Below are 13420 nucleotides of genomic sequence, written 5' to 3' on the forward strand. Positions count from 1 at the left end.
ACCAATAACATTTGTTTCCTTTGTTTTTCTTTTGTTTCCTTTGTTTTTCTTTTGTTTCCGTAGAGATGCTTCTTTTTAATTACCTGATTGCTTGCACAATATGGGCCTAACTTTGGGAACCCCGTTGCAAGACCATCTCCTGAAATGAGACCCAACTGTTTAACTGAATTGACCTATTTTCAAAAGACTAGTTCCTGAGATATGGAGCAGACCTCTTAAGATCCAGAACAGAACATTAAAACTCCGGTTAGCAGGGAATAATATTGATCTCTGACATTTTTCTAAAAAAAAAAAATCTTGATCAAAAGGGGGGATTGTATAAAATTTCTGGACATAAGGTTCTCAATTTGAAGCTCCATTTTTCTTCCCAGCTCATGAACTCTTGAACTAGGCCAGGAGCAGCAATCGTTTTAGAAACAGTTGGTCATAAAGTTTAAACAGAGGAACTAGCGTTCAGATCCTCCGCGGCCAGTCAAGTGAATTAATACATACCAGAGACAGGTTTGTTTGATGGCACCAATCAAATAATAAGATAGTAATCAGAAGTAGCTCCACTGGTCAGCACCAAAGTAGCAGTTTTTTTCACTTCTTTATCTAAATAATGTAATCACCCCTTCCTTCTTGCTCATAAAAACTCCTTGCTTTCCCTACATGACCAAGACCCTTTTCTGATTTCTCCAGAATCTGTGCACCTGAATTGCAATTCTGAGACCCCAAATAAAGGCCTTTGTTCTTTTTAATTTTTTCCTCCTTTACTCAGTTGATAAAATGATATGCAATACAATAAGACAATGCAGAATGCATAGCATGGAAAGAAATTGTTTTGGAAATACTTTTCAATAATGTAAATATGCATAAAATATATTTATGTATAAATATATGTATTAAATATAAAATAAGTGTATGCGCGCGCACACAGACACCCACACCCACACCTGGAGTTGTCAACTGTTTCTCGCAGTGGGTCTTGATTCAAAGTTTGAAAAGCCCCTGAAACATAGGACTCAAAAGGATCCTGGCAAGGTAAATTCAAGGTCAAATGAGAGAGCCCCTTTCCTCTCCCTTTGCAATGTAGAGCAGTTAATGGAGGGAGAGGAAATTGCGTGGAAGGGAGGGGACACCCGAGTGAGGTCAAGCGAGGAGGAAGGGTGCATCAGGACAGGGAGGTGCCGGATGCCTAATTGTCAACTGAGGAACCCGGGAAGGTTGATTCTGCACTCTTCCCTTAAATGCTAAACCGAAAGAACTTCCGCGTTCCTCGTCCCTGAAAAGCATACAAAGATGGGGATTCGCCGTGCTCCCGGAGGTCACACTACATTGGACCAGTTCCCGCACAGGGAATTATTATCCAGGGCAAGGAGAGGGGAGGTGGGCGGGGCGTGGGAAGCGCGGGAAGGCCTGACCAGGTCAGTCTTAAGAGCGATTCACGTCGTGCTCTGCACAGCCCACCAGAGGAAACAGTTCTGGACTCTGGGACCCATTCGCGGGAGGGAGCCCCAGGGCGTGGGTTGGGAGTTGTGCCCTTTCCACGGACAAGCGGCGCTCCCAGCCAAAGGACAGCACCCGCCTCCGCCCCCGGCCCTGCAGCTGGATGGCTCGGCCGCCGGGTCGCAGGAGCCCACGTGACCTGCTGCGCGGGCCACCGCCTCCGCCGCGCCCAGGCCCCGCCCCCGTGACGTCACACCGCCCTCTGATTGTCGGAACGTTCCGCCTCTTTCCGCGCTCGCTAATTGGCTGGCCCGGCAGGCAGCGCCCCCCCCCCGCCACTCCCCCGGAGTCGTGGGGAACGCGTTTGGGGGCGGGGCCTGGGTCGGAGGGGCGGGGTGAGAAGGTTCCGCGCGGGTAAAGGGGCTGCCTGGAGCGCGGTCCGAGCGTTCTGCCCTCGCACGCCTTCTCGCCTTCCCGGCTCGCCGCCTGCCCCTCCCCCGCACGCCGCCGTCACCCGGGAAACGGGCCGCGATAGCCCGCTGACCCGAAGCTGGTTTCATGGCAGCCGCGAAGAAAGCAGTTTTGGGGCCATTGGTGGGGGCAGTGGACCAGGGCACCAGCTCAACGCGCTTTTTGGTGAGCCCAGGGTGACATTTGAGGAGGCGCTGAGCCGAGGCGGGAGCCCAGGGACTTCGGGGCTGGCTGTCGAGTCCCCATCCTGCGCCTTCTCCGACCCCGGGCCCCCGGTCGCTAGGCAAAGGGTGGAGGCCAAGGCCCCCAGAGCGGGACCTGCCACGCTGGAGCTGCCCTGCGTGGGCCTGGGGGACCTCGGCCTCTCGCGACCCCCGCGGCCGAGTTGAGCAGCCCCGGCCTTGGTGGTGGAGCCGGGTCACCTACTAATAGGGGACTCCACCCCCAAAGGGAGCTGGGACTCGCCTAGCATCCGTGCGGAGCGGCCCGCCTGCAGCCAGGGACAGGTGGCCACATTGACCGCTACTGCGGGCTTCCCCAGGAGCGTTTGGCCTGCGGGGCGCAGGACGTCCTTGGATGGGGCGAAAGCTGTGTCACGGCTTTGGTAGCCTAACACAGCGTCCTTTGAAGCAGTAGAACGAATATGAATATAGTATTGGCGTGATGATGCGTTGTCATCCTCTCCCACAGAAATTGCAGAAGGTGGAATGCCGGCTTGGGGGGGTGGTGGGGCGCTGAACACATTAGGAAAAAGTCACACTACACTGCTTTTACCAGCATCTTTACTTAATTTCGGAGACTCGAAAATTTCAGTTCTGGATACTTTGCGGGTTACAAACAGATGGTTTTCTCCGTGCTTCACAGCATAAAGTGACGGGAAAATTCTGTTTCTCTTTTTATTTACCATGGATGACAGCAGTTTTATCACAACGGAGTGCTATTTAAGGGACTCTGCTTATTAGTATGTTTTGTGCAGTTAGGAAACTTGCTCTTAAACTGATATACACCGAGTTTAGTAAGATAATTTAAAAGTAATTTAAATAAGTGGTTAAGAACTCAAGCTTTCAGTGGACATTTGACTCATTTGACAGGTTGATGTAATTATTGAATGATTATTTAGCTCTGTCTTCACTTCAAATCATTTTTTCGTGCGCTATTTTGTATGTGTATATATATATGTACATATATGTATACATTATATATAAAGTTTATACGTTTTTTCCAAGTCCTGTTGAGCTGACCACTTGACTAAAACCTGCATTTGTGCCTTCATTTTGATACTTGTCTCTCTTGTCTAAAGTGAAAAGCTTTCAGTCCAATTTTAGCTTGAATCTTCTTTAATGACTTACCCTGGTTTGAGCTGCCAAGATGTAGTTCTACTGTCTCTTACATTGCTTATCTTTTGATCACCCAGGGCAGGTTTCATTTTGTCTTATTTTCATATAAATGTTTGTAAAGTAATCCTGAATCATAAGTAAGATAGTCTGTCTAACTGGATTTGATTAATATATAAAATACACAGTGATCATTACCATCTCCCCAAATTAAGAAAGACCATTAAGACATGTGTGTTAACTGTGGGTTAATTTTTGAAATCCTATTAAAGAATTGCCCACACAAATGCCCGCAGGGGCCAGCCAGGTAGAAGTTGGAGAGCAGACTCAGGCCAAGGGGACAGCCTACAGTTGCCAAGCAGGAACACCAGCCCAGTGTTGCCAGATCTTCCAATTCCTTAAGAAAAGCTGATAGTCTAGAGTTTTCAGTGAAATCCTTCTATTCTTAAATGTTGGCAACTAGTTCATAAAGCACGGTGGGGGCCAAACTCAACATGGCGATTGTTCTCAAGTTTATACGGCTTTTGCCCTCTGTGAATATGGGTAAAATATTTCATAACTTTGTAGGCTTCCTTTTTAGGAGCCAGCCTTACTGTGCTTGTCTTCCTTTTGACTCTTCACTCTTGCTGTCCATGTAGCCCGCAATCTTCTTTATCTACTGCAGGTTGTTCCTCAGATTCTTCTGCCCAAGAGGCATCTTTCTGCATTGGTAGGGGAAGAATTCATCAACTTCATGTTATCACACTCATTTGTTCAGTGTGTGACATGAACAACACAAGCCCCCCGAAGTTGGGTTCTCTTTACTGGGCTCTGTATGGCATGATCTCATTGAGTAAGCTAAGGTGGCAAATTCAGAAGATTCCCATCCTGCTTATAGAATGATGCATAAAAGTTGATCAATTAAGTTTTCTGTTTCTTGAGAAACAACTATGAAAGCATGCCTCACAGGTACATAAAAGACTTAGAGATCATGTGTGAAGTCGAACAGAACTTAGGAACAGTTTAGCGAGGTGTTTTTCTTCTTTGGTTATAAGGAAAGCGGTTGCTAAACCACTCCCTGCAAAATGCAGGTAATAGATTTGCTGAATAAGTGCTTCAATCCCAAGGTGATTCCCAAGAATTGTTCCAGTCGTTTTGTTCCGTGTTATAATTATGACTCAAAACTCATTGCTTACCTTCTCAGGAAAGAATACGGGGATATGAACTGTCATAAGGAACCTTATAAAGTTAAAGGTGTTTGAATAATTTCCTGACCATTCATTAAATTTGCATACCTCATTCGACTTTTACAAGACCCATAACCTCTGCAAGCTTTCTTCTTCCTTTTTCTGTACTAACAATGTTAGCTTTCTCCCATGATGGACACAAGATTTCTTTCTTCCTGCTCTTTCATCCGAGTGAATTGCCTCCTCCCCTGTTCCCCAGATCTGCTGCTTGAAATTCCAAATAATGCCTCAGCTGCCATCTCCTAGCAGGTCTTCCTCAAACCCTTGGAATTTCCACCCCTTCCTATACTACTTTTCTTACACCTCTAGTCCTAGCTCTTATCACTGCTCTGTATTATAATTACATACCTGTACTTTGGAGCAGGGACCTCTTTTGAAGTCTAGGTCTCTATTCCTTAAAACATCTTGGTCAACACCGCAAATGAATGCATGTTTTGTCTGCAGGGAGCACTTGATACATATTTATCGAATAGATGTTTATTTCTCTTTAATAGGTTAACTGAATTTTGATTCCAGGTTGTTGTTTTTTTTTAACCTTGCCAAAAAATCTTAAAACTTCCTGACTTGGGTATGTTTGATTATTTAATTTCTTCTATTTTAGTAGTAGACCTGCCATTTTAGAACATGTTCACTTCTAGTTGTCAAAGAGTACCCCCTGTGACCCTATGCATAGGCTTTGTGCCAGAGGAAAAATTTCATACTTGTCTGATAGGAAAGTGAACTGGGGTTGGCACATGATTACTCAGATTACAGAATAGGAACTTCTTGGAAAAAGAATCAGTGTAACAGGTTTTAAGGAGGGGCCATTTCTTTAGAAGGCCAAAGTTTCAGTTGAAACAGTCAACTTCCTTCTTTAATTTGGTAAGTTTGTTTTCCCCCCATTAAGCTGGATGTTACAAAAAGCAAAGGCTTGGAATGTGTTGTGACTTGAAATGTGTTGGATGCAGCAGTTGAGGATTTTTTCCAGCATTATCTCATTTAATCCTCCTAACAACTGTGATGTAGGTAGTATTAGTAAGCTCCTTTCCCCAGGTGATTGGACTGTGCTGAAGACGGTGCCCAAGGTCACAGAGTAACCAGTGGAACTAGGATTCAAGGCCAGGTCTGTGACATTCAGAAGCCTGTCCTCCTAATTCCTGCCCTAGGCTTCCTGGCTGGGGAAGGCCACTTACCCACCTTTCAGGTGTCTGTTCTGATTACAATCACAGATGAATCTTCACCAAGAAAAACATACGCAAACGTTGGTTTCGCAATATGTTTAAAAAAAAAAAAACATTGCCTTTGAATAAGTCTTGCTGGTTTTGATCATCTTGTGACTCAGATTCAATGGGTCCTGGGCAGGGCTCAGGTGTAGTCACCATGGATAATGGTTGCACAACCATTTTGTTCCAATAGCCAGCATCTCCAAAGCATGGCACGAACTGTAGCTCTGTGCTTGCTTTGGCCAGAACCATTGTCTTGGCCCCACTTGTTCCATCATACTTCGAGATCTCATAAGGCTTAGGGACGGATTTCTGCTTTCCTTCTTTTATTCGACACATATTCATTAAGCACCCATGAGGGGCCGGGAACTAATGAACAGTAAATTTGGTAAAAACTAATCTGGCTCCTAGGTAGAATGAGGCCACTGTTGCGATCACTGCAGTTGTATTTCTTTTGTGTTTTCTTTTTTCCACTAGGTTGGCTTATTTTCTAGCCCATCACCTTACACAAATGGCAAGAACACTATCTCATCATAGGCTGCCACCCCCCTATACTACTAGTTCTCTTGTCTCCCATAAACATTGCATGTTAAGAGCTTTCAATTTTGAGCTCCTTAGAAGGCAGGACAGTATCTGTTTTTTCCTCCCCAAAGCCTAACACAGCACCTCGCATGTAGTGGGTGCTCATTACATGATGACAGCCGAGCCCTTCAGATGTGTTGACTAGAACTCTAGGATTGGAAGACTTAGGAAGCGTAAAATTTGTGGAGTCTTGGAAAAAGTCTAATTTGGGAACTATAGCTGTGTTAGATATAGTATATGCTATTTAATATGGTTTCATTTTTTAAGAAAAATATAATGTCATTTGCCATGTTTTCCTTACTTTTGTAGCTTGTTGGAAGATGCCAGTATGCCTTTTGTGGTCAAGTTGGCAATGTAATATATTTGTAGCTAGTATTTTTATTTTAGGTCATTCAAATTTATGTAGTATCATAAAGTTCTAGAGAGGGAGTTTACATTCCTGAAAAATGTTTTATCACATAGTGAAGCTGAGTGTGGTGTAAAAGCGTAGGCTAGTGGGGAAATCACGTGAGGAGGGAAATGAATGTGCATGTTTATGATGGGCTGGCTGAATTAGTCATAGGATGAGTGAGCAAGGATAAGTGAATTCATTTTGGAACCCCAAGGGACAGTTTCTTAGTAAGGACAGCATGTCGTCCCTTTACTGGTCTCCTTCTAAGACAAGGAAGGCCTGCAATGTTTCAGAAAGTCCTTCTTAAATAGTTTTTTATAAAGATAATTTTCCTTGTGTCTTTGCTTTTTAAGCCATCCCTCTCCCTAAAGCTGGAATTGAGTCATGAATTAGGCTTAGCGGTGACTATAGAGCTGGTGACTATTCTACCACTTGAAGGTAATAGTAGTAGTAGCCCTAATAATAATAATAATAATAAGCATTAGTAGTAGCAGCAGCAGTAGTGATGACATTTTGTGGGTGTATGCTATGTGCCTGCACTGCTAAATTTCTTTCCTACATTCACTTCTTTCTTCAGTTTTTTTTTATTTTTAAGATTTTATTTCTTGAGAGAGAGCACGCGCGCGCATGCACACGCATGCGTGCACACAGGAGGAGGGGGAGGGAGAGGGAGGCAGAAAGAATCTCAAGCAGACTCCCTGCCAAACAGGGAGCCCGTTGCAATGGGCTCCATCCCAGGACCCTCAGATCATGACTTGAGCTGAAAACAAGAGTCCAACGCTTAACTGAGCCACCCAGGTGTCCCTTCAGTATCGTTCAGGACTTAGATGGTCACGATTACCTTTTTTTTTTTTTACCCTCTCTTCAGTTTGTAATTGCCCTCCCCATAAAACAACCTAGAACTGATAAGTGATTTGGGCTTAGAGATGAGCATAGCACGGGTGGCTTTGAACCCTCACTCCCACCAGTCAGTTGTGCTGCCGGCTGGTGGTGGTAGTAACAGCAGTAACGGGGGCGCCTGGGTGGCTCAGTCCTTAAGCGTCTGCCTTCGGCTCAGGTCATGATCCCAGTGTCCTGGGGTCCAGCCCCGCATCGGGCTCCCTGCTCAGCGGGGAGCCCGCTTTTCCCTCTCCCAGTGCCTGCCCCCCCCCCCCCCCCCCGCTTGTGCTTACTCTCTCTGTCAAATAAATAAATAAAATCTTGAAAAACAAACAAAAAACCACAGCAGTAACAGTAATGAAAATAGTCATGGCAGCACCAGCAGTGGCCTCATCATTTGGATGCATACTGTGTGCCTGCCCTGTGTGAAATACTTTCCATAAATTCTTCCATTTAATCCTTTGACAGCTGGAAAAGTCGAGGTTCAGAAAAGTTAAAGTCAAACCGCTGATGCGAGCAGGACTGGAGCTTGACCCCGCACCCCCAGCTCTGTGTGCTTCCCAGGCCAGTGCTCTTTGCCTCCGTGTTACACCAAGCGTGAAGTTCTCATCCGCCTCTCTGCCCAACACAAAATTCTGCGAACAGATCTTTCTCTCTCTCTCTCTCTTTTTTAAATTAAAATATAACCAACATATAACATAGCATAAGTTTAAGGTATACAAGGTGTTGTTTGATCCATATGTATTGTAATACAATGACCACAGTCGCGTTAATACCTCTGTCGTGTCACAGAGTTATCATTTCTTTTTTGTGGTGGGAACAATTAAGATCTAGTCTCTTGGCAACTTTGAAGTTTATAATACGATGTTGTTGGCTCTAATCACTACGCTGTGTGTTAGATCTCCAGGACTTACCTATCTACTACTTCCAGGTTTGTAACCTGAACAGATCTCCTCCTTTAAGCTTATGACCTACAACATAAGCAACTGCCCACTGGGCATCTCTACGTCTATGCCTGAATAACACGCCAAACAACACATTATGTAAAATGAACTCTGCGATCTCCTTAACCCCTTTGTGTGCCACAACGACTAATACCACCCTGTCCTGTGTCTTGTAAACACTGCTCTGCTAACCTATCCCTTCGTCCATGAATGTCCCTCCTTTTCCTTTACTCCTCCCCCTCCAAGCCCTTGATGCATCTAATTGCTTATATCCTAAATTAAATCTCTCTCAGCAATGCACTTCAGTTTCTTTGGATCCCCACTGCTGTTCCCCCTCTGACCGCAGCCCTCAGCTTTCTCACCTGGATCCCCCCACACACGTGGTAGCTGCTCTCCCCGCCTCAGCCTAGCCTCCCATCCCTTCCCAGGCCCACACGCACTCCCTTCCAGTCCATCTTAAGTCTTAGCCTAGAACTTTCCTCTTTTGATAGCCCCTCTCTCTGACTCCCACGAGTCTGGGTGAGGTGTCCTTTCTCCTTTTATGTCCTAAAACTCCGTATTTGCTGCCACTTAATGGAGGATGAAAAGATCATAATTCGTATTAGCATGATTTTGTACTGGAAAAGCACGGAACTGGCATTTAGAAAACTTAGAGTTTAGTCCTGTTTGTAAGTATTATCCAATCTTCTGGAGTTCACTTTGGAATGTATGAGAGCATTACATTAGGGCCATGGGTTTCAGTTTGTGTAATCATTTGTTTTTTGCCTTAGGACTCCATTGTTAAGCTCTTTTCTGAAAGGGCCTAAATCTGGAAGCTAAAGTCGATAAAGTGTGAACTCTCAGGTATGGCGTGGCCCAGAGGCTCAGCTGGAGCTCCCTGTCCCTCCTTCCCAGCTTCTGAAGGGTCCTGGAGATGCAAGGAGCACATTTTGAAAATGCTGACCCACAGGATCTCAAAGATCTCTTCCAAGAAGCATAGACTCCTCGTGCCTTCAAATATGCCTTTTAATTAACTTTCTTAAAGAGAGCCTTTGATTCTGTGCTGTTGTGCATCTGAAGTTTTAACTGACTTTTAAATTTGGTGAATTTCAAATCTGAAAAGGGAGCAAAAAGTGAGGAACCTCGTGTAATTTTGAGGTCTTTCTCCTTTGCCACCTGATGAGTTTTAAACAATGAGCACGCTAGAACTCTTATAAAACCGTATAGCCGCCGCCATCTTCAGTTGACAGGGGCTTTTGAAATCTGCTGGAAAACATCAGACTAGCGTTCTCGCTACTGGGCACTGTGCTCTCATATAGAGTTCGTAACCCTCCAGGCAGAAAGTATTGTGGAAGCATCATTAGCCTTCTTTGTACATTTGTCCATCTGCAGACAAATGGACAGCCATTAAAACTCTTCCCAGGAACCTAGATGTACGAGAAAAACAGTACTGCAGAACTTCACTGTCCTGTACAATAGCCACTAGCCACATGTGGCTATTGACCACTTGATGTGGTTAGTCCAAATTGAGATGGACCGTAAGCATAAAACATATACCAGATTTCAAAGACTTACTGCGAAAAAAAGTAGCAGGTCTCATTAATAGTTTTTGCTGTTGATCACATGTCAGAATGATAATTTTTTTAGATATATTGGCCTAAATAAAAGTTAATAAAATTAATTTCACCTGCCCCTTTTTACTGTTTTTTTTTTTTATGAAAAAACTTAGGGGCGCCTGGGTGGCTCAGTCGTTAAGCGTCTGCCTTTGGCTCAGGTCATGATCCCAGGGTCCTGGGATCGAGCCCCACATCGGGCTCCCTGCTCAGCGGGAAGCCTGCTTCTCCCTCTCCCACTCCCCCTGCTTGTGTTCCCTCTCTCCCTGTGTCTCTCTCTGTCAAATAAATAAATAAAATCTTTAAAAAAAAAGAAAAGAAAAGAAAAAACTTAAAATTACAGAAGTGGTTTGCATTGTGTTGGACAGAGCTGCAGTAAGAAAGCTGATGATTCTAAAAATACCTAGAAAGTGTCCCATAAACCTGAAAGTGTTGCACAGGGTCAGCTCCTAAACCTCTAAAGGTGGTGTCTATATTCTGCACAGTTTCAGAACTCTGAAAAAGTAAGGAGGTCCAGGCTCCATCCTGTTACATCCAAATGCTGTGTGATCACCAGCATCATGGTCTGATAAGCCAAACGGAATTTACCAAACTTCTTCCCTTTTCTCTGCCTATTCCAAAGGCCTACAAATCCATTATTAGTATAAGGGTCCTGAAGTTAGCCTAGTAAAAACTACCAGATGATGGAACAGGGATCCTACTGCATTCAGAGCCCCATAGGTCTGCTACTGAGGTGTTTATGAATCCAGCCGACCAGAAGGGACACCTTATCTCTTAACTCAGAGTCCTTTGGGGATTTGTGAGTAGACCCTGCAAGCAGAAGTAGTATGGATAAAAGTAATACAACTGTGGTTTCCTATTAGAGATTTTCTGTCACATAACCATTTCTCATTTGATTTGATAATTTTTCTCCCAATAAGTATCTGGTAGACCATATTTTTTTCAGACATTCAACAAATATTGATTGTCAGCCCTATGCCAGGCACTATTCTAGGCCCTAGTGATAATTAAAAATAGGACAAATGGCGTGAACATCCTAGAGATACACCCCAATGCTAAGTTGTAAATTGGGGGGGGGGTGCCTGGGTGGCTCAGTCCTTAAGCGTCTGCCTTCAGCTCAGGTCATGGTCCCAGGGTCCTGGGATCGAGCCCCGCATCGGGCTCTCTGCTCAGCTGGAAGCCTGCTTCTCCCTCTCCCTCTCCCCCTGCTTGTGTTCCCTCTCTAGCTGTGTCTCTCTCTGTCAAATAAATAAAATCTTTAAAAGAAATAAATAAATAAATTAGGGGGATATTATTTGGGGTTCTGTCAAGTGCCTTTTATTTATGACATGTCAAGTTAACCTTTGACTTGTAAGATATTTTATCTCCTCCAAGGACTTGAGACTTTACCTTCTTCCTTTCATTATATTTATCACTTCCTCCGGAAAGGGAGATGGTGTGCTGGGGAGGGAGGGCGGCAGCTGCTCATGGTGTGTTTTCTCTTTGTACTTTCCCTTTCACAGACCGCATTGAGCAGGTAATTTTCTCCCACAGGAAACCTAGCCATGGACACACTTTCTTACCTAATTGGATGTAACTTTACCACTGTAATTACAGTGATTTCGGAAGTTGAGTTTAATTAAAATATGAATCCTGACTCTGAAAGCCTAAGGACTTTGGTACTCAAGTATAGGTACACACAGGTGAAAAAGAATGTCTATGAGAAAAAGTGGTTAAGTTTTTTTTTAAGATTTTATTTATTTATTCATGAGAGACAGAGAGAGAGAGGCAGAGGGAGAAGCAGGCTTCCCACGGAGCAGGGAGCCCGATGCGGGGCTCGATCCCAGGACCCTGGGATCATGACCTGAGCCCAAGGCAGATGCTTAACCGACTGAGCCACCCAGGCGCCCTGTTTTGTTTTGTTTTGTTTTTTAAGTATTGTTTTAGTAGTATTAAAATTGTGGAGGATTGTACAGCACTTCTTTGGTAGCTTTCATCCATTGGTTTAAATGTTTTATACAAAGGTCAACAATCCAGGACACTATATGTCACAGGGAGCACACTCAGCCGGATGGATGGCAGGAAACACTTTCCCCTTGTTGATAGGGCTCTGCTTACCTTTAAAAGAGCTAGATGCATTGCTGCACTTCCCTCTGAAGGAATTTATGCAGTGCCCTTCTCTGCCTGGGCATCTATGACTCTTTGTGTCTCTATATCCAAGATGGAAGCAGAATGGAACCTTACACCATTATCATCAGCATTTTGCCGCCTCTCTCTCATTCTTGGTTTTCCTTTCTCTCTTGAGATCCGTGCTATTAATTGCTTGATGTATTCAATTTTCTACACCTGGAGCCAGTCGTTTGTTTTGTTTTTTTTTTAAAGAATAAGGAATTGTCCCTTTAGCTTCATGTTCAATAGATTTCTCTTTATCGTGATTCTATCAGAAGAGAAGGTAGAACATCCTGTGTGGCATTTCATCTGATCGGACTTTTTCTGTCAGTGACTGAGAACTTAAGTTGCTGAATAGCTTTGAACACCTTTGCTCTCTACGTGCATTTTCACCCTAACGTTGCAATATGTTTTTCAGGTTTTCAATTCAAAAACAGCCGAACTACTTAGTCATCATCAAGTGGAAATAAAACAAGAGTTTCCAAGAGAAGGGTACGTTTCCTGATTTAATATGTAAAAGATACCTCATGTTTATTAATCCATTTCCCCTTACCAGCCCTCTGGCCTTGTAAAGCAAACTTCACCAAACCCCTCCTGAGAAGACTTGAGAGAGGTTTTTAGTCAAGGAAAGAGGCAATACCTTGGTGGCTCAGCAAAAACACGTGGGTGATTGATGGCTTGGGAATTCAGTGACAGGAAAGGAAGGGATAAGAAAGTAGTAAGGCAAAGGAGTATTAAATATCAGAAATTCCACATTGACTTTGAAGGCATTTAGTTCTGTGTCCATCCTTGGTGAACACTGCTTTGCTGATTGGAGTATAAGCATTCACATCTCTTACCATCTAATGCTAAAGTCATCCTTCTTGGGAATAATGTGCATATGTAGTAGTTGTAATTAAATAGGATGTTAAGTATATTATTTAAAATTTAATGATGTTTATGATACACCCTCTTTGAAAAACTGTGGCAGTTTCTTAGGAAATCAGCCATGTATCTGCAGGTTCTGCTCTTAGGAATTTATCCAAGAGAAATGAAAGAAGAAAGCATATGGCTATAGAAAGACACACATGAATGTTTATAGCAGCTTTATTCATAATAGCCCAAACTGGAAACAACCCAAATGTCTGTTATCGTAGAATGAATAACCGTGAAATACCATGAGGCAGATTTTAAAACATGAACTGATGCATGCAACAACATGGTTGATTCGTATTAATACCATG

At 43.9% G+C, this 13420-nt stretch overlaps 1 protein-coding gene across 8 annotated transcripts in view; it reads left to right on the top strand.

Moving 5' to 3' along the window:
• Positions 1–1814: 1814 nt before the first annotated feature.
• The window catches only part of GK (glycerol kinase), a 75463-nt gene continuing 63857 nt past the window's right edge, over positions 1815–13420 (top strand). For all 8 annotated transcript variants that reach the window (XM_032426541.1, XM_032426543.1, XM_032426546.1 and 5 more), the window contains exons 1-2: positions 1815–2064; positions 12616–12689. In XM_032426541.1, the coding sequence (XP_032282432.1) occupies positions 1987–2064; positions 12616–12689 (152 nt within the window). In that variant the 5' untranslated portion in view covers positions 1815–1986. The remainder of the gene's footprint in view (positions 2065–12615; positions 12690–13420) is intronic.

Source organism: Phoca vitulina, unplaced genomic scaffold (genome assembly GCF_004348235.1).
Source record: "Phoca vitulina isolate PV1807 unplaced genomic scaffold, GSC_HSeal_1.0 scaffold35, whole genome shotgun sequence".
NCBI classification, from domain to species: Eukaryota; Metazoa; Chordata; class Mammalia; order Carnivora; family Phocidae; genus Phoca; species Phoca vitulina.